The sequence below is a fragment of the Equus asinus genome, chromosome X, assembly GCF_041296235.1.
Source record: "Equus asinus isolate D_3611 breed Donkey chromosome X, EquAss-T2T_v2, whole genome shotgun sequence".
In the NCBI taxonomy this organism is placed as follows: domain Eukaryota; kingdom Metazoa; phylum Chordata; class Mammalia; order Perissodactyla; family Equidae; genus Equus; species Equus asinus.
Window position 1 is genome coordinate 42,053,248 of NC_091820.1, and position 23,657 is coordinate 42,076,904.

The 23,657-nt window shown below is 35.9% G+C and overlaps 1 protein-coding gene across 23 annotated transcripts in view; it reads right to left on the reverse strand.

Moving 5' to 3' along the window:
- The window catches only part of KDM6A (lysine demethylase 6A), a 213,771-nt gene that overhangs the window by 131,680 nt on the left and 58,434 nt on the right, over positions 1-23,657 (reverse strand). For all 23 annotated transcript variants that reach the window (XM_070501720.1, XM_070501717.1, XM_070501719.1 and 20 more), the window contains exon 3: positions 4,831-4,939. In XM_070501720.1, the coding sequence (XP_070357821.1) occupies positions 4,831-4,939 (109 nt within the window). The remainder of the gene's footprint in view (positions 1-4,830; positions 4,940-23,657) is intronic.

Here is a 23,657-nt window from a genome sequence, read left to right on the forward strand (position 1 = left end):
AGACAAGCAGACAGGAATTTGTAAAAGCAAAGAAACAAATAATCCCTTACTTCTACATCAGCATCATCAATGAGGTCTTCAAGTCCAACTAATACATCTACTGAAATAGATTTACTACTTCTCTGTCATTATTAAAATAATATACCCCTCAAGGTCTTTAGTATCTCACATTTGTCTGACTACAAGAGACACCAAATAGGTGTCTTCTTCAAGTTCCTTCAATGTGTTCCACCACTGGCTCTCTGGTTCTTAAAAATAGTACAACTTTTGCTTGTTGCCTGGACATGGGCTTCTGACAAGCTGGGTTGGAGTCACTATTTTGCTTCCTTGGATATCTCTCAATTGCATTTTCTAATTCTAGGCCATGAGTAGACTGAACCAAATACTGGTGATTCCCAAATTGCGATGCGAGGGAGTGGAGCCACCAGTAGTTTTATTTTCTTTTTAATATCGCAGTTTGAAAAACACTAAATACATTTAAATGAAGTTATATGGAGAAATAGGGTGCAATGACTGTGAATGCAATGGAAACACAGCAACCATCACCGTAACCGTATCAGCTTTCAGAGAGATACATAATATTCATTCTATGGATATTACATGCCAGTATATGTCACTGTTCTAGATTTTTATTTCACTTTATTTTACTATTTCAGCACAAAGTAAATTTGTATTGTATAGCAAACACATATCCTATGCAAGCTAATTCTCAATGACTATCTGAAAGAAGTTTTAAACAAAGAGCTGCTTCTTAAAGGAATCACAACCTTTAGTTCTAGCAGCCACAAGAAGAAAGCCGTGAACGATGTGAGGATCAGAAAAACTGATAATTTTTGGAGAAGCCAAACTCAAGATCTATTATTGGAAAACGTGCACTTTATGTTCTTATACCATATAAATCCTAGGATGGAGTATTATCATTCCATTCAAAACAGAGACAAAGAAAGCTCACCAACTCTGACTTAAGACTTCTCCACATTAGCAACTCTTGATATGTAACTTGCCCTAGCCATTTTTTAACTGCTCAGGAACCAAAACAACTAAAACTTATTTTGCCCACAAGTGACAGGCAATGCAACAAATAACCAAGTACTTGAAGAAAGGAGGGAAGGGGGAAAAGTCTATCATTGGCTAGAATTTCAGGGAAAACTTCCAGCTCACCACAAACCATGAAGATACTATTTTTAAAGTGTCAACGTTTTTATATTAATATCAGGAATGATTAATTATATCGCCTTCAAGTAATTTTTTTGCCTCTGGAATTCTTACTATCTCCCAAGTCTCTTACCTTATAATTTCTATCTTTTTATAATTTTGCTGTGTTTTGAGATACTCTGTTACTTGATTCTCTAAGCAACTAACTTACTGACTATCCTCTCCTATATATTTACACATAATTTCTATTAATTAAACTGCTTCTAAGATCCATCACATATATTCACAAGAATATATATGTTTATCCTTCAGCCCAGGGATGTCTGTGCCTCAGGTTGTTCTCCAACCCAAAGAAGATAAATCCCTGCACCACCCCCACGGCTTAAGGCAGTCTGTCTGACAGTTCCATCAGCTATTTGGTTCGGCAGAGGTTAATGGCTAGCTTTGGGGTTAGGAGTGGAAAGGAGGTATGGTAGACACTGTGAAGAATCACTCACATCCCACTTCCAAGGAAAGACTGTTGGGAGTCCTGTCGGTAGATAGCCTCTAGCCATGAAGCTGCCTTAGCTGCAGAGAGCCACCTTGTCCAAGGCCACACTCCTTCCCAGGCTGGCCCACATTCCATATTCAAATGGATGGAGTATAAAGGTCTGGTCATCTTGGCCCAACTTAGGATAGCTCTGAAGGACCATTCGAGCTCCAGGGCTCCCCATGGAGTTGGTCAAGGCTGTCAAAGTTTAACTTCTCCCTCTGTGCAATCCTGGTTCCAGCCTCCACCTTCCACAGGTGTTGATCCTAAAGGTACTCCTTATCCTCCAAGCGAATCCCACCTACAATAGGCCAAGCACATTGAGCCTCCGTTTTCCCCGCAATCCTCAAACCAACTGCTTTTTTAGGATAAATTCCTACAAGCCAAATGACCAAATCAAGTGACAGACCTTTTTTTTTTTTTTCAACTCTTCATACATATTACCAACCCGAAAGGCTTTTTAAAAAGTTTTACGCCTTTTTTCCTTTTGCTTTAAATTCATCTAAAATGACAGAAAAGATATTTTTTAATGAATAAATCCATAACCAAAGTATACCATCTATACATCAGAAATTTTTAGGAATTTCTCTAAGACAGGAAGCAGATGGGATTAGAATAACAAATAAGGGCGGAAAAAACAGAGCCCAAAAGGTACACAAAACAGATTCTATGATTTTCTTCTGCAAAAGTAGAAGCAGTTTTTCATAAGGAACTCCAAGCTCAGAAAATTTCACACAAACAAGAGGACTCGGACAATAATTAAAGAACTGTCTTCAGAATAACAGGGCCAGTAAGTCCCCCACATCCATACAACTGAGCAGTTTACTCACATGTTCATTGCATGGTTTATGTTTACTCCCCAAAAAGTTATGGCTTGTAATCTGTTCTCTAAAAATAAATGTTTAGGGGCTGGCCCCGTGGCTGAGTGGTTAAGTTCGCGCACTCCGCAGCAGGCGGCCCAGTGTTTCGTTAGTTCGAATCCTGGGCGTGGACATGGCACTGCTCATCAGACCACGCTGAGGCAGCGTCCCATATGCCACAACTAGAAGAACCCACAACGAAGAATACACAACTATGTACCGGGGGGCTTTGGGGAGAAAAAGGAAAAAATAAAATCTTAAAAAAAAAAAAAAAAAAAAAAAAAAAATGTTTATTTGGCTGGGGCTGAAGGTTCTCAACTTGTCCTGGATCTGAAGAGAGAAGGAGAAAGCAGCCTGAGACAACAAATGTCTCCATAAACTGGTGGTGATGGTGTGTATGTGGAGGAGTGGCTACTAGAGACTGGTTCTAGTTTGGGAACTTACACAGGAAGATGGTGAAGAGAATGGATAGAAATAATTTAATAATTAGTATTTAAAAATGAATTTAAAGTAAGAATGTGATCAAGAAAGCCTCGAGGAGGATTAAAAATAAAAACTCACAACTAGGAAATAGAAGCCACCAGCCTGAAATACTAAAATACACTAAAATACCTGTCTACCTCTGCATCCATTCTCTCCTTCCTATTACAGATAATCAACCTACTGCCTACTTATCACAGTGGCCAGTTCATCTACACAACAGTAAATGGGTTTCAAAGCACATCTTTTCGAGGTCTTAGACCCTTAGGTTATCTTTCTCTTCTCCCATTTTATCAGATTATTCCCACCAGCTAGTTTGCCACATAGTCTAGTTGCTACATGCCCCCTACACCTCACCTTCCAAAAAAGAAAAAAACACCTCCAAAACAAATATCCCTGGATTCTTTATTACCTTCACAGCCAAATATTTTATAAATGGAAAATGTAGCTAAATTCATAGACTATAATAAAATTTTAAAGGCTAATATATATATATTTTAATGACCACTAAGCAGCTAGGACATACAGCCCCACATGCAAACCTATTTTCAAATCTGTGTCTCTGCTTATGTGCTCTCAAAGTAAAAGGTGCAGCATTGAAAAATAAGATTGCACAGACTTCTATATTCTTTCTTTTGTGTAATAGCTTCCTTTAAATAAGTTACTAGCTAATTAAATATCTAATAGAGTATTAATACCTATTATCCTGAAGCCATTTTGTTAAGTACTAACCAGTTTCACATAGCAACCCCAAAACCCCTGAGCTATCTATGACCCCCCCTTCATTTTACAGATTAGAAGACAGAAGGTCAGGATGTTTATATAATCTATGAACAGTAATGCAGCTATAAACTAGAGATGAGCTGGGAAATAAAGCCTGAACTAGAGTATACCCGTCTTAGTAAAACTGTCTTTTCATTAGGAACGTGTTCACTTGACCTAACACAAAATTAGCATAATAAAACACCAACATTAAACACCAAGAATCCTTCACTCTAGCCCTGGAACAACCCGCCAGTTGTTCTGCCCACTAAATACATTTGTGGAAAACAAGCATAACACGTTCATCCACTCCACATTAAGAATTATACTATCATCAGAAGGTTAAAATGTTCTTGCTTATAAGGATACAGTTTTCCTTTGCTATGGATTTTGCCTTTAACATTGAGGGGAGTAGTATTTGGGGGTGCTTTTAACTTCCTAAGTGAGTAATGATCTGGGTCAGCAGCTTGGTATCATAAAAAGGAGACATCGTGGAAGACTTCAGTTATTGAACTCACTTATTTCTTACAGGAAAAATTTACAAATGAATAAAATAATTTGCTTTATCCAATGCTCAAGCTCATATGTGATCATCTCTCTGTATTACTTACCTTTACAAGAACATGGCTACAGATCAGATTTTCATTCAAATATTTTTCTAGCTAAAATGGAAGTTTTATAGCCAGGATAAAGAAGAAAAATGCTGAGTTGCTTACTCTTCCAAAGTGTCCATCAATGGCTCACTTTCTACTACGGTAGAGCCTTTAAAGGGCAGGGATTTTTCACAAAGCAGAACAAAACGATAGCGTACACGTAGGTGGTTATCAGTTTAACTGAATGGTCAACTTATTGAAGATTTACTTGGAGATATATGAACTTTTCATATTTCCATCTAATCCACTTTTCTTTCTCATTGTTTAGGATATTTATAAGCTTACAATTGCTTAGAAGTAAAAATGGCAGTACCTTTGATAGAGCACGAACAATTACAGTTATTTTTAAAACATATATAAATCAAATAGTAATTAAAAGGGAAAAAATTACCTTTTGGATAATCTTCCAATAAGAGGTTGAAGTGACCTAACTGACAAAAGAAATCAGACTCCACTTTTCCTTCAGCTTTTAAGATTAGAGATTCGTAGCAGCGAACAGCCTAGAAACAAAAAATACAAACATTTAAGAAAAAGACAAAACCTTAAAACTCATTTCCTTCCTGAGATAACGCATATATCCTCTGTTCAATCACCCAAGAAATCAATATATTTCACTTCAACTTCAGACACAGTCAATGCAGCATTCTTTAGAGTATCTAAGTATTTATTAAAAGAGCCACTAGTTATGGTGTAAGTGCTTTTCCTATCTATAAAATGGAAATACTTGCCAAATAAGATAATGTAGGAGCACTTTGATAATTTAAATTTGCAGCTTAGGAATAAAGTTATTACTGTGGTCCCTGTTGATGAAAACAAATAATATCTATCTTTCCCACAGATGGGAAGAACTTTATTGAATTATGTGTGAATTCATAGAATCTCTAGAGTAATAATGGCTACCATTTATACTGAACAGCTACTTTTTGCCATAATATCTACTTGTTTAAACCACCACAAACTGCCTTTCAATCCTCTCATGATACTTCAAACCCACCAATTCTAACACTATTCCTATTCTTACCCCCAACTCCAATACACACATATGCACTTACTCTCACCGTTTCATCCCTGAAGAAAAAAATAGTATTTTAAGGACATCATTCTTTTTCCGTAATCCAGGCGACTGCAGGAGAAAACGAACGATGGAAAGAAGAGAATTCTGGACTCTAACAAATCCCAGTTGTCATTAGCTACAGGACATCCTGAAGAACTTATCCTCTCTGACTCTGTTTTAACAACACTCAAAGGCCTAACGAAAAAATTAAAAGTAGAAAACTTCTCTAAGGGTTTATCATAGTGCTTAGCACTCCACAGGTACTTAATAACTGTTTCTTTATCTTCTCCTTAGATAAAAAATAGCTTTCAAGATTGTTTCGAGCTTCCCAATAATTTTGTCAGAATTTCCCTGCTAACAATTTATTCTACAATGTTGCTACATGTTATGATGTGTCCTGAAGTCACTAAAGAAAGAAAAATGTGTATGATTTCTCAAATCTCTGGGTGCAATCCCAGGTCTGGTGCCCACAAAGAAAGGAACTAGAATAGCTTCCATTATCACAAAAATCCTTTCACCACCACTTCAAGAGCGTTTGATGGGATAAGAAAACATGATGTGCGGCAGAGTATCCACTTAAAATGCCTTGATTTTTCCCCTCCTGTAAAATACAGAGCCTTTGATGGAGAGTTTCAAAATGTATATCCTAAAATTTACCTATCCAAAGCACATCCATAAATACTCATCAAGTTTGGAAAAGCCATCCTAAACAAGGCAAATTCTGGGATGATTCTACTAACCTTAAAGCCTAACATTTACAAAAGGACTGTCTTCAGTTCTTATTCCACTCTTAGCTATCTAAGTGTGCATATGTACCAAATCACAATCACTGAAAACTAATCATTCTGCTTCTCTATAATTAAGAGTCTGAATGCTACGTTGAAGTCTCAGAAATTACTATAATTTAGAGGCATGAAATTTCAAGATCCTCTTTATTTAAGTCATATATAATCCTATCTGGCAGATGGTTAGAGCACAACAATGCAATTTATTTCAGTGCTTTTTAATATCAGAGAAATTTATAAAATTATTGGGCTACAGTATGACAATTCTTAGTTTTACGATAAATAAAATGAGTGACTTTTTAAAGCTAATAACGGCACTGTAAATAAAGCACTCATTAAAATAGTTATTGTCTTCTTTTATCTCAGTAAAATATTTAGGAACTTTTCCTACTCCTCTCTGATTATTTCTTTTAGTTGATGAGCATTAAATTTATAAGCAAGTATGGTTTTATGGTGAAAAAGGATTTTTCTTTAATGATTTAAGCAAAAGTATGGAAACATTCTATATTTCCTCTTATTACCATAACTTGATGCCACTACCATGATCATCTATTGCCTATTCTCCATTTCCCATAAAACAAAGGAACACATCTAAAATGAATACCATACATAATTCCGATCATCATGAAATAACACCAAGTAAAAACTAGAATGGGCAGATTTTAAATTCACTTACCCATACACTCAGGCTTGACTAATAAATTCATAATAATTTCCAACAAAGCCAACATGAACCTACTAAGATTGGTGGTCAAAGATGATACTAACAGAGCCAAATATCAAACGAGATGAAGGTGAGCAAAAAGGCAGAATAAAGTTTCCAAGTGCCGTGTCACCATTTTATAGTGAAACTTATGAATTTATTTGAAGTGCTTGAGGCAAACGCTGATATAAGATACTGGTAAATACTTAAAATTTTTAAAGAGCATTTAAAGGAAAATAAATAACTGGGGACAATTTCCAATACTTCTAACTCATACAATAATCTAGAATGAAACAGAGTATTTTTATTATGATATTTTTAGTCAAAAGGCTAATTATAAACACAGAAGATATGTAGTTAGTTTAGATTTAGAACAAAGTTCAGATAAACTTCTATAAAGTAAAAACACTTCCTGTTAAAAGGCATGGTGTTTGAACATATGTGCGGAGAAAAAGGACTCAAATATAAAACAAATGTTAAAAATAGAAAATCTATATAGTCGGGCCATAGAGAAACTTTTTATTTTGTTTGCTTCTCTATATTTTCTAGATTTTTCATAATTAAACTATACCATTTCTATTCTTATAAAAATCATTAAAGAATTATTACGCTTTCCTCTAGGGTTCATCCTTTAGTGTGAGAATAGTCAGAAATTTTAATGAAAATCATTTGTATCTAGATCAGCATCATTCAATATAGCACTTTCTGCAATGATAAAAATGTTCTATAATCTGTGCGGCCTGATACAGTAGCCACTAGACACGTGTGGCTACTGAACACTTGAAACATGGCTAGTGCAAGTCAACAACTGAATATTTTTTTAATTATTTCATTTTAATTTTTATTTAAATTTACACATGTGGCTAATGGAGAGTGTAGAGCTAGATAATTTTTAAAGCTTAAAATAAACAGGATATTCAATCCATATGCTAAACATTAGGAAAGCAAAATTTCTTATGTTTATAAATGAAAAGCCCATAAAAATAATGGAATATCTTGCACTGGGGATGAGCAATGCCATCCACAAAAATCACTTTTTACATTCTATAATTGTTTACAGTTAGTGGCTTATACACTGATAATCCTTATTACCTAACTGGAAAAAACACTAAGAATGAAAATGGAGTTACTCATTAAATAAAATAATCAAGGAGAGTAAACTAAGATCCTCCCAGCTATGTAGAGAGCTTGAACGTCTTCCTCTCTCTCTTTTTTTTGGTGAGGAGGATTGGCCCTGAGGTAACATCTGTTGCCAATCTTCCTCTTTTTGCTTGAGGAAGATTGTCACTGAGCTAACATCTGTGCCAATCTTCCTCTATTTTATGTGGGATGCTGCCACAGAATGGCTTGATGAGCAGTGCTAGGTCCACACCTGGGATCCAAACCTGCAAATCCTGGGCTGCCGAAGCAGAGCATGTGAACTTAACTACTACGCCACTGGGCCGTCCCTGTCTTCCTCCTATTTTAGTGCCATTTTCCAGAATGTTCAATATAATTTGTGCTCGGTATCTGCTTTATCTTCATTATTTGAAAAATCAGTTATCTCAGAACAGTAATGTTATCATTACCCTATATTTCTAAACCTTGACAGATAAAGTTTAGCTCTCATGCACACAGACATGTAACTTTTTTTAAATATTAAGCATTAGTTTTTTATGATGAACTTCGTCAGTGCCTAGCTAAAATATGACACTTGTTAACAGTTTAGAATTATTAAATATAGGCAACTTTTAAACAAATGATCTCTTTTTCAGTTTAAAAGATTAGCTGAAGCTGCTCAGTGAAATGCAAATGCTAGAAAAATTAATGTAGATTTAAATACCCCAACGGTTTTTAATGAACCAAAACTTTTATGTTAGATGTAATAAAAACAAGGATGCAGTTCTGCCCATTAATTCCTAAAAGTCAGCCACAGGCATATCAAATGGTTTAGCAGCCAGCTGATTACTTACAAAAGATTAGGGGATTAAGCAGACTACAAGTCAACGTGCCATCCATGAAATATGGCTACTAAAAGTTTTCATGGCCCAAATTATTATGGCCCAAAGCATATTATACAAATCAACACCAATAATCAGCTCACCAAGGTCTACTCTGACCAGATCTCTAACATTATCATCAGTTTTGAGTGCCACATTTTAACAGGTGATAACATACAGAGGGCTACAAGTTTGGTGAAGGATGGAGAAACTCTCATATGAAAATTATTTTAACTGAATTTAGCTGAGGAGAATCATCAGGGATGCTGTAGCTTTACTCAAATATTTTAAAAAGCTGTCACTTAGGAGAAAAAATTGCACTTTGGGTAGCTCCAAACATCAGCCCAATGAATGGGTATAACTTACAAGCAAGTTTAGTTCAGTTCAAACAGAGAAGTGGAAAACAATTACGCCCAAAATTAAATGGGCCATCTTTGGCTCATATCAATGCAAAGAATTAAAGCCTAAATTACTAAGCTATCTTAGAGTTAGAAAGGTGACTTCTTGGGGCTGGCCCCGTGGCCAAGTGGTTAAGTTCGCGCGCTCCGCTGCAGGCGGCCCAGTGTTTCGTTAGTTCGAATCCTGGGCGCGGACATGGCATTGCTCATCAGACCACGCTGAGGCAGCGTCCCACATGCCACAACTAGAAGAACCCACAACGAAGAATACACAACTATGTACCGGGGGGCTTTGGGGAGAAAAAAAAAAAAAAGGAAAAAAATAAAATCTTAAAAAAAAAAAAAAAAAAGAAAGGTGACTTCTTACTTTGGACACAATTCTGAGCTGCATTTTTTTTTAAGATTTCTTGGGCTTCTATGATATAAGCATACAATGTGTAATATTACATATAATACATACCAAGATACAAACACACGTGCATATATATGAGCACATCTCTCTTGACTTAATTCCATGATTACGGTTTATTCACTTTCAATTTACAGAATAAATTTCTAAATAAACACACTATCCTGACCTGCTCCCTCAAAACCCTAAAAATCTCTGCATCATTAAAATTAATACCCTTCTGAGAAATATGCCTCATAAATCAGGAGAATTCTTCCCCTTTCCAGACCCTCAGCACTGCCTGTGCCTGACTCTTTTAAAACATCTTAGGAATCTGAAAGGGTTGAAACTACGTGAGTCTAAACCATTTTTTGAAATTTCAACACACCACATTCTTTTTTAAGGAGGGAAGAGTTAACACACTTAAAATGATAATCTTAAGTATTATTGATTTTTGATGACATACCTATTCTTGAATTTATATGTCAGACTTCCATACTTTTCTTCTTAATTTCATTTACTACTTCTGAAAAGCTAAAATTTACACATCACCAATTCTAAATGGTACGCAGTGAAAAGTCTCTTTCCCAATCCTGACCTCAGTCACCCAGGTTCCCTTTCCTATAAGGGACAAACGTTAAAAATTTTCTACTATATTCAAGATTATTTTGTGCAGACACAAGTACATATATTTTTCCCAGCTTAGTATTAAAACTATTTTTATATATATAAACATTGTTCTCTAACTTGCCTCAGATTCTAGGTGTCCCTGACATCCTTTCTCCTCTCCTTCTCTGTTAATAGGACCTCTAAATTTAATTAGGCCTATGTCTCGGATCCCCAGCCATCCTTGTAGGTGTAGCCTGGTAATTAAGTTCTGGCCAATCGGATATAAGGAAAGGACATGCACTGCTTCAACCCCTCCTCCTCCTCGTTGAAATCACCTAGATGGTAGAAGCCACAAGCTGAGGATGGAGAGTAGGAAAAAAGAAGCCCAAATTCCTGCAACAGTAGAGTTCCAGAGCAGCCCAGAATTGACTATCTGAGAATTCTTTAAGAGATAAATGAGTATGTCCCCCTCTTTCCTCATTTAAAACAACAACAAATACAGTAGCTAATGAAATAATCATTAACACACACATTTGTTACTCTACCCTATCTCCCTCTCTCCAATTTTTAATATACGTCTTTTGCATCACAACAAAGTCAGGATAACAAAATTTAAGCGTATCAGTCTCAATCCTGGATTTCTCAGCTTCCCTGGACCTACTACTCTGCATTCAGTGGATGTCCTGGATGTTAATGAGTAAGTAAGCATCATTTGAGAAACTATCAGGGCACCTTAAGTACCATTCCTTTCAAATAAACTATTGAAAATGCTTTGCTATTGCAAACTATTCTCACAGAACTGCGCTACTGAAATCAAACCAGATAATATAGTAATTCAAGTGTTGACAGCTAATTCTTTGAGCTCCTGATATGTACCAGGCACTATTCTAAGCACTTCACATATACTTAATCATTTAATCCTCACCTTTACTCTATGAGCTAAGGAGGCCCTACTTCACAGATAGGAAAACTGAGGCACAGAGAAAGGAAATCCTGTGCTCAAGGTCACAGAACTACTAACTAGCAGAGGCTGGATTCAAACAGTATGGCTCCAGAGCCTCTGACTAGTAAGGTGTTCAACTCAGACCATGCCTAGGGACTTAAAAGTCATTTCCAAGCAAGAGGACCTCCATAAGCAGCTCCTCCTCTTACACTCCTACACAATAGTTCCTTCCACAATTCTACCTCCACACCAAGTGGAAAAGCAACACATATGATCGCCACTTCCTGCTCCCACCATCCCACAGGAAGATCTAGCCTCAGTGCTTTACCATATTTTCTCACCTTGCTTTATTTTAAATCATATAAAAAGCAATCATCATTCCAAAAAAACACACACACACACCCCCCCAAAAAACTCAGCAGCAACAAAACAAAAATAAATCAAGCGAAAAAACTCAAGTTCCCATATTCAAAAGCCACCTGTCAGAAACACACTACTGCTCATATACATATGTAAATGATAATATACCAGTTCAGAAAAAATGTGGTGTTTATCTGGAAAATGTTAAATGGTTTCACCCTACTTCTTTCTATCTTCTGAATTATATCTCCTTAGTTTACCTAGTGTTGTTATTTTCTCTCTTTAGTATATTTGGCAAAGAAAGGCCAAATACAGCTGCAACAAAGAAAACTAAGCAGTACTGTCTCAACCATCAACAAGTTGCCAGTTTACTACTAACTCTAAAACCTTTATTGTTGATGCATGCAGCCAAACGAACTAATGAATTCTACGTTAGCACGAACACATATATACACACCCAGGGCCAACATTAAATTTTTAAAAAGCTGTTCTGATAAAACAGCTAAGTTATTTTCCAAATAATTTTTTTCTATATCATACTAAATGTAAGGTTGTGCAGATAGAATATATTCAAGTATGTTATTTATAAAGCCTCATTCAAATTAAGCATAAGGATGTGAATTAAGTCTTGAATAATCTTAAAAATAAAGTACACTAAAATTTGGAGGTAAGGAGAGTATGAGATAGAATTTCAGAAGAGTGACTTCTGTGAATAAAGCCCAGAGTAATCCTGTCATTTCCCATATAAAGCAGTAGGCATTATACCCTATTTTTTACTTCATTTGCTTGCTACTCCACAGGGCTTATTATTCATCCAGAGGTAGACAGAGACAATCTTACAAGCAATCATTTTCCTTGTCATTTCAGCTATACACATTTAATTCAGAGTTTCAAAAATATACAAACAGAAAGAAAGCCATCTACAACAAAATTATGTAGACCAAATCTTCACACCCAGGTAAAAGACTCTATCTAATATGCCTGCTACAACCTGGGTGCTTGCTATAACATATGCACTTCAAACTAATATCTTAGGAAGCAAAGTATGCATTCATTTGCCTTATTCACATTTCTAAAATAATAAATGCACAAAAAAGGAGCAAGCACTTCACTGGGAGAAGAAGGGAGAAGACATTACATTTATGAGTATCAGCTCCGCTGAAAATAATCTACTTTGAATTCTACAATTTCTAATATGTAGCAGGCACTTGGATTTATTTATTAAATAAATGAACGATCCTAAAACTAGAGAAACTGCAACGTAGTAAAGGCTCCTCCCTAAAGACAGTGCTTTAGAAAAAAACTTTTTAATCAGTCTGAATATACCCTTCCAGACTTTTCTCTACGCATATATACAAATAGTACAAATCTTTGCATGCAGTTTTATAAACTATTTCTTTCATCCAATATAGTATTAACTGCTTCCCATGTCAAAACATATAGATCTACATCAAAATTAACATCTCCATAGCACTGTACTGAACAGTTAAACCATAATTTGTTTCTACTGGAGAGTATCTGATTGTTAACCAAGTTTTTATTATTATTATGTGACGAACGTAATTTGGTCAATTTATATTTCTTTAGGATAAGTTCCTCACAGTCAAATGAAAAGCACAATTTAAGCTTTTGATACCACCAGTAAAGCTGAAGCAATATAATCTTCCACTAGCAGTGCTCATTTTCAGTTCTTTCATTATTTTCCAAGTATCTATTGGCTAAGTTTATTACTTCTTTTATGAACTATCAATCTGTTCATAGATTGTGAACATTTCTCTATTGAGTTATGAACAGTTTTTTTCCCTAAATGATTTTCAAGTACTATTGATGTATAAAAGATCAAATGATAGTCAAGTACTATTTATATATAAAAGATTTTTTATTTATAACGTTGTTATATAATATCTCTTGCCAGTGTGCATTTGCCTATCCTTTACAGAGTTTTTGACTTGTAAAAGTTTCCCTATTTTCTCAAAACCAACCACTACTTCCTTTACAGTATATATGTTAGGTTCAGAATTAGAAAATCCCCAGCCCCTGACCTAATACACATTCACCAATATTTTCTTGTATTGTAAAGAAAGAATCTAATTACATTTTTCTTTCCTGTGCAATTTTGTACTGGCACAGGATGATTCAGGATCTGTAATTCCCCCCTTTCTCACGAACTAAAAAACTTACCAGCTGTTTCTGAGATTTATATTCTACATCCAAAGCTTTCCAACAAATGTACTGGGAATGGGTAACAGAGACAGAGACAGCCTCGGCCTCTGGGGCTGACAAGCAAAAAACAGCCAGGGTGCCAGGGCACCCCAAACCTGTCAGCCAGAACCCTTGTTTATGTACCAATACCAAACTTAAGCGCCTTCAGTTCTCCCGGTAATTAGTACAAACTATCATTTTTCTATGTGTGCCATAAAATTAAAAGGGTTGGGAAGTACTTCCACTTCAGGCTACCTGGACAACGACTCAACCAAAAACTAAAAATGTCAGACTAAACACAGTGGCAGTGGGAATAACACAAGGCTCTTACTGTGAACTTGACCTAGTGGCAAGAAAGTTAGGAAGAATGGTCGTGGAGGGGAGGAAAATTTAAGAGAGTACTGAAGCAACTCTGCACTGAGGACATTTGAAAGCCTGTGTGAACCTGAGTGTTGGGTTTAGAGGTCTCATTCAGGAGACAGGACACAAAGCCTGGGGCCACCCAAGAACAGAAGTCAAATAAGACATCCTCCCCATAACACTGAGATGTCAATGGGCTACATCTTCAATCTAAGTGTAAACTAAAATATGATGATGATAAAACTATTTTGTAAATTTTCTTTTAAAACTGGTCTTGAAGGACAAAGAAAACCGCCCATCTCATAATGGCAATGATTGGAGAAGAAAATGTCCTGAGTATTTGTAACCAAAAGCCTGAATTCACTCGACTTGGGTAGAACATATAAACTTCAGGCAAGAATTTAATTGTACATTGTCCTCAACTAATAGCAATCCAAAGTATAAGCCAAAATCAAACACACTACTATCACACCCCTGACCTAAAGGAATTTCTACAGCTCCAAAAAAAAGTCTTCATATTCAAAAAAGTCTCTAAACATGAAAAGGAAAAGGAGATCAAAGGAGGTGATTAATTTGTGGACATATTAAAATGAATATTGTTTAATGCAATATTTTAATCACAACAAATGTAAACAGAATAAATATGCTAGGTTAAAAAAAAAGACTGTCAAACAAAAAGAAAGTGCCAGTGCCATGGCCTAGCGGTTAAGTTCAGCACGCTCCACTTCGGCAGCCAGGACCTACACCACTTGTTGGCAGCCAGCCACACTGTGGCGGCAACCCACATACAAAATAGAGGAAAACTGGCAATAGATGTTAGCTCAGGGCCAATCTTCCTCACCAAAAAAAACCCATAAAGATTATCAGCAGATTTTTTTTAAATCCAGGTTTATGCAATTTATTACACATGTCCAAAATATAATATGAAAAAGATTTAAAGAAAAAAGAAATATTACACAAATATAATCAAAACAAAGTTGGCACTGTACCAGATATCATGAATTACAATAAAGATACAGAAACAAAGACAACTGGTGCATGAATACAAATATTTAGCAACAAAATAAAGAGCTCAGAAACACACCTTCATATGTATGGAAACTTATAACAAAATGGCAAACAATAACCTAACTAAAAAGTGTTGGTGAGCCAATAAGGTTATTTCTAAGGGGAGAAAGAAAAAAAGACACTAGACTCCTATATCCATACACTACAAGAATCAACTCCAGATGGATTAAAGATCTAAATGTAAAAGGCGAAACTATCTAAACCTTTAAGAAGAAAACATAGCAAAATGTCTTTGACATTAGGATAAGGTAGGATTTCTTTAAAAATCGACCAAAATTGCAAGTCATGAAAAAGAAAAAGGTTGAAGGATTAACTCAACTACATCAATGCTCAGGGCTTCCATTTATTTAAAAAAAAAAAAAAAACCCACAGTACAAAGGTATGTCACAAACTGGGAAAATACACTTACAAGACATATGGTGACAAAGCATTCATATTCAGAATATATAAAATTCCTAAGAATCAGTAAGAAAAACCACTCAAAAAAATAATGAGGAAAATTCGATCTGCCACTGATTTACAAACTGCACTGATTAGCAACAGAGCAACATACAATCAAATTATTTGCTGATTAATAAAGATCAAGAGACAACTAAACAGTTTCATTACCCACTCCTTAGGTACTTCACAAGGGCTCAGGTCTATTAAATCACTAGAAGGTAACACTGCTCTAGCCTATCATAAGTATAAATTTTTCCAATATGACTTGAAAGGTTTTTAACTCAGGAACTGCAAGACTAAAACTAATAAAAGTCTCAAGCAAATTCAACTATCTCCCATTATTAGTGGCTCTTTTATCAATCTGCTCCATTAATTTGAAAAAGCTCATCTGAAAAACCACTCCTAAAAGTATACTTTACCAAAAATCTGAAAACTGCCTTGTTATAACACTAACTACTCATTTAAAATATTTTCATATAAAATATGAAAACTAACCATCCAAAATACCACTTCAACTTAAAGTCTCTAAAAGAAGTTCATATTCAAATTTCTATTTTAAATCAGTGAAATAAGTATCAACCCACTAGTCTCAAGAGAAACCTTAAATCTAGCTTCTCCGTACAAGGCATACATTTGAATTACGGGAATGACATACTTCTTGACATCTCAATCTTCCATTCTATAAAAAATTTTGAGATTCAAAACTGTTACGTCTTTGGACTTCTGCTTCCAGCCAAGATGCAGTTAAGTGGACCAAGTAACTAAAAGAACCAGAGAAAATGTGTGAAACAAAGGTTTTCAGACGTTGGATATCAGAGAACGTGTGACAGTAATCCTTGAGAAAGGAAAAGCAAAGGATGTGAGCCCTAAAATTACCCCAAGCTTACTGCCTAGAAAGACTTTTCAGGCTGCAGCACAGATATAGGAAATTAATTTTCTTGTCATAATGCAAGCTGGAATAAAGTGGAACATCTTTATAGTTACTGAGAGGAAAACAAATTTGTCAACCTACAATTCTATACTCAGCATTGAAGATATTTTTCAAAAAAGAAAGTGAAACTACGCTTTTTCAGATATACAAAAGTTGAAAGAATTCAACACCAGCAGACCTACAGTCTAAGAAATGTTTAAAAAAAATTCTCAGGCATTAGGAAAATTATACCACGTGAAAATCCTAATGTAGAACACAGAATGAAGGCCACCAGAAATGGCAGCAGCACAAGTAATTATAAAAGACATTTTTCTTATTTTTTTAATGTCTCCTTAAAACACAACTGACCCAAAAAAACCTACCGGGGCGGGGAACCCCATAACTAGTAAGCAAGTTCAGCAAGATCACAGGATACAAGATCAACAAACAAAAAAATTAATTGGGGGCCTGCCCAGTGGTGTAGTGGTTAATTTCATGCACTCCACTTCGGTGGCTTGGGGTTCGCTGGTTTGCATCCTGGGCATGGACCTACACACTGCTCATCCAGCCATGCTGTGGCAGCATCCCACAGAGAAGCATATGACTAGGATATACAACTACGTACTAGGGCTTTGGGGAGAAAAAAAAAAGAGGAAGATTGGCAACAGATGTTAGCTCAGGGCCAATCTTCCTCACCAAAGTAAATAAATAAATTGTATTTCTATACACTAACAATGAATAACTGGAAATAAAATTTTAAAATACCATTTATAACAGCTCCCGAAAACAGGAAATGTGTAGGTATAATTCCAACAAAGTATGTGTAGCAGAATCCGCATGCTGAAAACTACAAAATACTGATGAAAACTTCCAAATAAGTGCAGAGAGATACTATGTTCATGAATTTGAAGGCTTAATAGCATTAAGATGAGATTCTCCTCAGTTTCATTTACAGATTTAGTGCAATTCCAATCAAAATTCTAGAAGGATTTTTCTGTAGATACAGATGAGCTGTTCATAAAATTTATATGTAAAGGCAAAGAAACTAAAATTACCAAAACAATTTTAGAAAAAAATAAAGTTGGAGGACTCACATGACCCAATTTTAAGACCTATTATAAAGCTTTAAAAATCAATTAAAACCACGAGATACCACTACATACCTATATGAATGGCTAAAGTTCCAGCTTTATTGAGATATAATTGACATGTAATATTGTGTAAGTTTAAAGCGTACAATGTAATGATTTGATATAGGTATATATTGTGACATGATTACCATAAGGTTAGTTAGCACATCCGTTACCTCACAGTTACCATTTTCCATGTGTGTGTGGTAAGAACATTTAAGATCTATTCTCTAAGCAACTTTCAAGTATACAATACAGTATTGTTAACTATAATCACCATGCTGTTCATTAGATGCCCAGAACTTATCTATCTTATAACTGGAAGTTTGTACCTTTTAACCAACATCTCCCCTGGCAAACACCAATCTACTCTGCTTCTAGGAGTTCAACTTTTTTAGATGCCACATATAGTAAGATCATACAGTATTTGTCTCTCTGACTTAATTGACCTAGCATAATGCCCTCAAGGTTCAGGAAATTTTTTAAATATCACAATACTAGGTGTTAATGAGGATGCAGAACAACTGGAACTTTCACACATTGCTGGTGAGAATGCAAAATGGTACAGTCACTCTGGAACAAGTTTGAGAATTAAGTAGAAAGTTAAACATACGTTTATCCCATGACCCAGCACTCCCACTCCTGTGTTTACCCTAGAGAAGTGAAAACTTATGTTCATACCAAAACATATACACGATGTTTACAGCAGCTTTATTCTTAATCAATGAAAACTGGAAACAATCCAAATATCCTTAAACAGGTAAATGGATAAACAAACTGTGGTACATCTATACAACGGAATTCTACTTAGCAATATAAAGGAATGAACTACTAATACAGCATGGATGAATTTCAAAGGTGGTATGCTGAGTAAAAGCCAGTCTCAAAATGCCACGTAGTGTATACATTTGTCAAAACTCATCAAACACCTAAAAACAGGTGAAATTAAATATACATAAAAGATACCTCAAACTTTATTTTTAAAAAGAGACTGTTTAAAGCAAAAACCAGTAACAGTTTGTTGTGAGGTTTGTAACATATGTGGAAGTAAAATCTATGACAATAATACAAAAGACCAGGATGGGCGAAATGGAAGTACATTCTTGTAAGACCCATACTATGTGTGACATGGTATGATATAATTTGAAGGCAGACTATGATTAAGTTAAAAGAAACTACTAGAACTGATAACTGTAACATTCAAGGTCAATATACAAAGTCAACTGTATTCCTATACACCAGTTATGAACGATTGGAATTTGAAATTTTTTTTTAAAAATACCATTTATAATTGCATTAAAAAATATGAAGTACTTAGGCATAAATCTAACAAAATGTGTGTAGGATCTGTGTGCAGAAAACAACAAAACATTGATGAATGAAATCAAAGAATAAATAATCAGAGAGATATCATGCTCACAAAATAGAAAGCATTATTAATATATCAATTCTCTCTAATTTGATATATAGATTCAAGGCAATTCCAATCAAAATCTCAGCAAGCTTTTTTGTATATATCAACAAGCTGATCTAAAAGTTATATGGAAAGAAAAGAAACTAGAATGGCCAAAACAATTCTGAAAAAGAACAAAGTCAGAGGATTCACATTATCCAATTTCAAGACAATATAGTAAGCTACAATAAACAAGACAGTGTGGTGCTGAGGAAAGGACAAACATAGATCGACGGAACAAAATAGGGAACCCAGAAACAGACTCACACTAATTTAGTCAACTCTTTGTTTGACAAGGTGAAAGGCAATTCAACAGAAAAAGGATTGTCTTTTCAACAAATGCTGGTGGAAAAATTGGAAGCCCCTCTGCAAAACAATAAGAAAACCTCAACACATACTTCACGAGGTGAAATAAAGACATTTTCAGACATGAATACAGCAGACCCACATGCAGAAAAGAAAATGACCTCAAAAGGAAGGTCAGAAATGCACAAGAAATGAAAAGCAAAGAAAATGCTGATCATGTGGGAGACAACTTTAACAATATTTTGTTTTTAAAACATGTACAGAATTAATATACACAACAACAATGGAAGAAAGGAGAGGAGGAGGGCAAAGGCTCTAAGAATCCTGCATTGCCCAAGAAAAGGCAAGATGCATCAATTAGACTTCAATAAACCAAAAATGCATGCTGTAATCCCTAAGGCAGTTGTTCTCAAAGTATGGTTCACGAACAACTGGGAGTCTCCTAAACCCTTTCAAGAGGTCTGCTAAGTCAAAATTATTTTTATTCTAATACTAAGACATTATTGCTCTTTTTAACTCTGTTGACATTTACACTGATGATGCAAAAGTAATGGTGAGTAAAACTGCTGGCAGCTTAGCAGGAGCCAAGGCAGAGGCACCAAAATGAACCAAAGATCATCATATTCTTCACCACCAAGCACTTATAGCTTTTTTTCTTCCCTTTTTTTTCGAGCACAGGAGCAACTTGACAGTTTGGTTTTTTTTTTTTTAATTTTTATTGAGAGTATGATAGTTTACAACCTTGTGGAATTTCAATTGTACATTATTGTTTGTCAGTCATGTTGTAGGTGTACCACTTCACCCTTTCTGCCATCCCCCTAGCCCTCCTTTCCCCTGGAAGCCACTAGTCTGTTCTCTGTCTACATGTTTAACTTTCACATGTGAGTAGAGTCATCCAGAGATTATATTTCTCTATCTGGCTTATTTCACTTAACATAATACCCTCAAGGTCCATCCATGTTGTTGTGAATGGGACGATTTTGTCCTTTTTTATGGCTGAGTAGTATTCCATTGTATATATATATACACACCATATCTTCTTTATCCAATCATCAGTTGATGGGCACTTACATTGCTTCCACGTCTTGGCTATTGTAAATAATGCTGTGATGAACATAGGGGTGCATGGGACTTTTCGAATTGCTGATTTCAAGTTCTTTGGATAGATACCCAGTAGTGGGATGGCTGGGTCATATGGTAGTTCTATTTTTAATTTTTTGAGAAATCTCCATACTATTTTCCACAGTGGCTGCACCAGTTTGTATTCCCACCAGCAGTGTATGAGGGTTCCTTTTTCTCCACAACCTAACATTTGTTACTTTTTGTTTTGGTTATTTTTGCCATTCTAATGGGTGTAAGGTGATATCTTAGTGTAGTTTTGATTTGCATTTCCCTGAAAATCATCATGTTCTTCACCACCAGGCACTTATAGTTTTTTTTAACGCCATTTTCATTTAAGATCCTTAATGAAGCAGTAAAGATCATCTTATTAAATGTCAAACCTTGAGTACACATTGTTTTAATAATCTGTGTAGCAAAATGGAAACTTCACTTAAAGCATTTCTGCTCCACACTGAAGTATAACAGCTGTATTGAGGAAAAGTATGTATGTGACTGTTTAAGTTGTAAAATGAACTAGCCTCTTTTTTCATGGAATATCATTTTTACTCAAAAGAATGACTGACAAACTATGTTTATTTGAACAGGTACTTGGAAGACATTTTCTCAAAAATGAATGAATTGAGCCTGTCATTTCAAAAAAAAAAGCAACTAACAGTAATTTGTTGCCAATGGTCAAACTTGACATTTCAAGCAGAAATCAGAATTTTGAAAAACTTATATCCACCTCCACTGTGAGTCTGACAGCTTCCCAAAATTTAAAGGTTTTTCTGATGAGATTGGTGGTAATATTATAATATTAATGAATATAATTTTCTGATACTATATAATAAAGTGTGCTGACATCTGGAGTAACTGGTAATACTCTCCTGTTCTTTCCTTCATACTCCCCTAATGGCCCCAAATCAAAATGTTACTATTTATGTTTCTCTAATCCATTAAAAACATCTCCTCCCTACTATTCAGGAGTTACAGTATCATTTCAGTATCCACAAACCTGAAACAGGGGCTGGTCCTGTGGCATAGTGGTTAAGTTTGCACACTCCACTTTGGTGACCCAGGGTTTGCGGGTTCAGATCCCGGGTGCAGACCTAGCACTGAGGATCAAGCCGTGCTATGGTGGCATCCCACATACAAAATAGAGGAAGACTGCCACAAATGTTAGCTCAAGGCCAAATCCTTCTCACCAAAAAAAAAACCTGAAACAAATCTTATGCCACACCCTCATCTTTAAAGAAAAAAGTAAATAAGTGTATCATCATCAACTCTCTGCTACTCCCAAAGCCTGTGGCAGCATCAGTAAATCATGAAAGGTTACGACATAATATATGGGAATCTTTTATGGCATAGTCTAAGTGATATGTTACTATGAGTAAAAGGTCAACAAAACCCCTTCTCCTCTATAAACAAATCTGACCTTGGACTAACTAGTTCTTTTACCTCTAAAACCTGATAAAGATGGAATGTCAGTTACTGGCCACAACAATTATGGTAAAAATTACTCAAATGATGAAATAAATCTCGAGTGAGAGAACTACAAATGAACTATGAATACCTGGTAAGATGCCATAGCTTTGGGATTCCCTCAGTATAGGGATGCTTAACTGAGCATGTCTCTGTAGAGACTACTGGGAGAGTATGCCCACAAAAGTTACAAAAGATACTGGCTCCTGTTTGGGATGGGTGTGTGGGGGTGTGTGGATGTGGATGTGGAGGCTGAGTGGTGAGTGGGTGAGTGGGTGGCTGTGGGTGGGTTGTATGCGTGTGTGTGTGTGTGTGTGTGTTCTAAACCAGGTGTGCTAGGCTGAACAAAAGATGACCTTATATGGCAAAAGACGTCATTAAGTTAAGAATCTTGACAGGAGGTGCTTATCTGGATTATCTGGGTGGGTTCTACGTGCTATCACATGTATCCTTTTATGAGAGAGGCAGAAGGAGTTAAGGGTTTTCAGAGAAACACACAGTGGAGACAGAGACGTGAGTGAAGACCAGCCACTAGAAGCAGGAAAGAAGCAAGGAACTGATTTCCCCACTAGAGCCTCCAGAGAGTACTGCCCTGTGCTGCTGACCTTGATTTTGGGCTTCTGGACTCTAGAGCTGTGAGAGAATAAATTAAGGGTGTTTTATTCTTTTTGCGAATGTGTGAGGAAGAGTGCCCTGAGCTAACAGTTGTTACCAATCTTTCTCTATTTTATGTGGGATGCCACCACACCGTGGCTGGACGAGCGGTGCTAGGTCCACGCCTGGGATCGAAACCTGCAAACCCCAGGCCACCAAAGTACAGCACATGAACTTAACCACTAAGCCACTGGGCCAGCCCCAAATTTCTGTTGTTTTAAACCACCCAGTTTGTGGTAATCTGTCACAGCAGCCACAGGAAACTAATTCACCAGAGACATGAATCTCATTCTCACACCTGAGCTGTTACTTTGTGAACCAAAAACTAACTCCTGGACAAAACTGCAAGGATTCCCATGGAAAAGGAATGCGTGTCACTGCTCTGCTGGCATGCTGTTTCCTGTCCAATATCCTTCTAAGTCAATCTGACATGAAGTGTGACCTAATCAGGTCTCACTTGTCTGAATGACTTTTTCGCCTAAGGCTCCTCAGTGGGCACTACAGTTACTAATGATATTTATAGTGCCAAAGTAACCAAATGCTTTACCCTTTTTAATGCCATCAGAGTTAAGTGCGGTTGATAAAAGTGTGGGCTTTGGAACCTGGCTGGGTAGGTTCTGAATTTTAGCTTTTTATTGTGTGGCCTTGGACAAGCCACTTAATCTCTCTATGGTCTGTAAAATAAGGATATTTTATAGCAATTACATCATAGGATTATGGTAAGGATTAAATGAGTTAACACCACAATTTAAGATTTCAAGCAAAAACTAGAATTTTGGAAAACTTCTATCCAGCACCACTGTGAACTTCATGAATCATAATTCATAATTTGTACCTTTGTCACAAACCACCTGTTTCATTAAGATATTAAAGTTAATTACTGTTTGGTTGT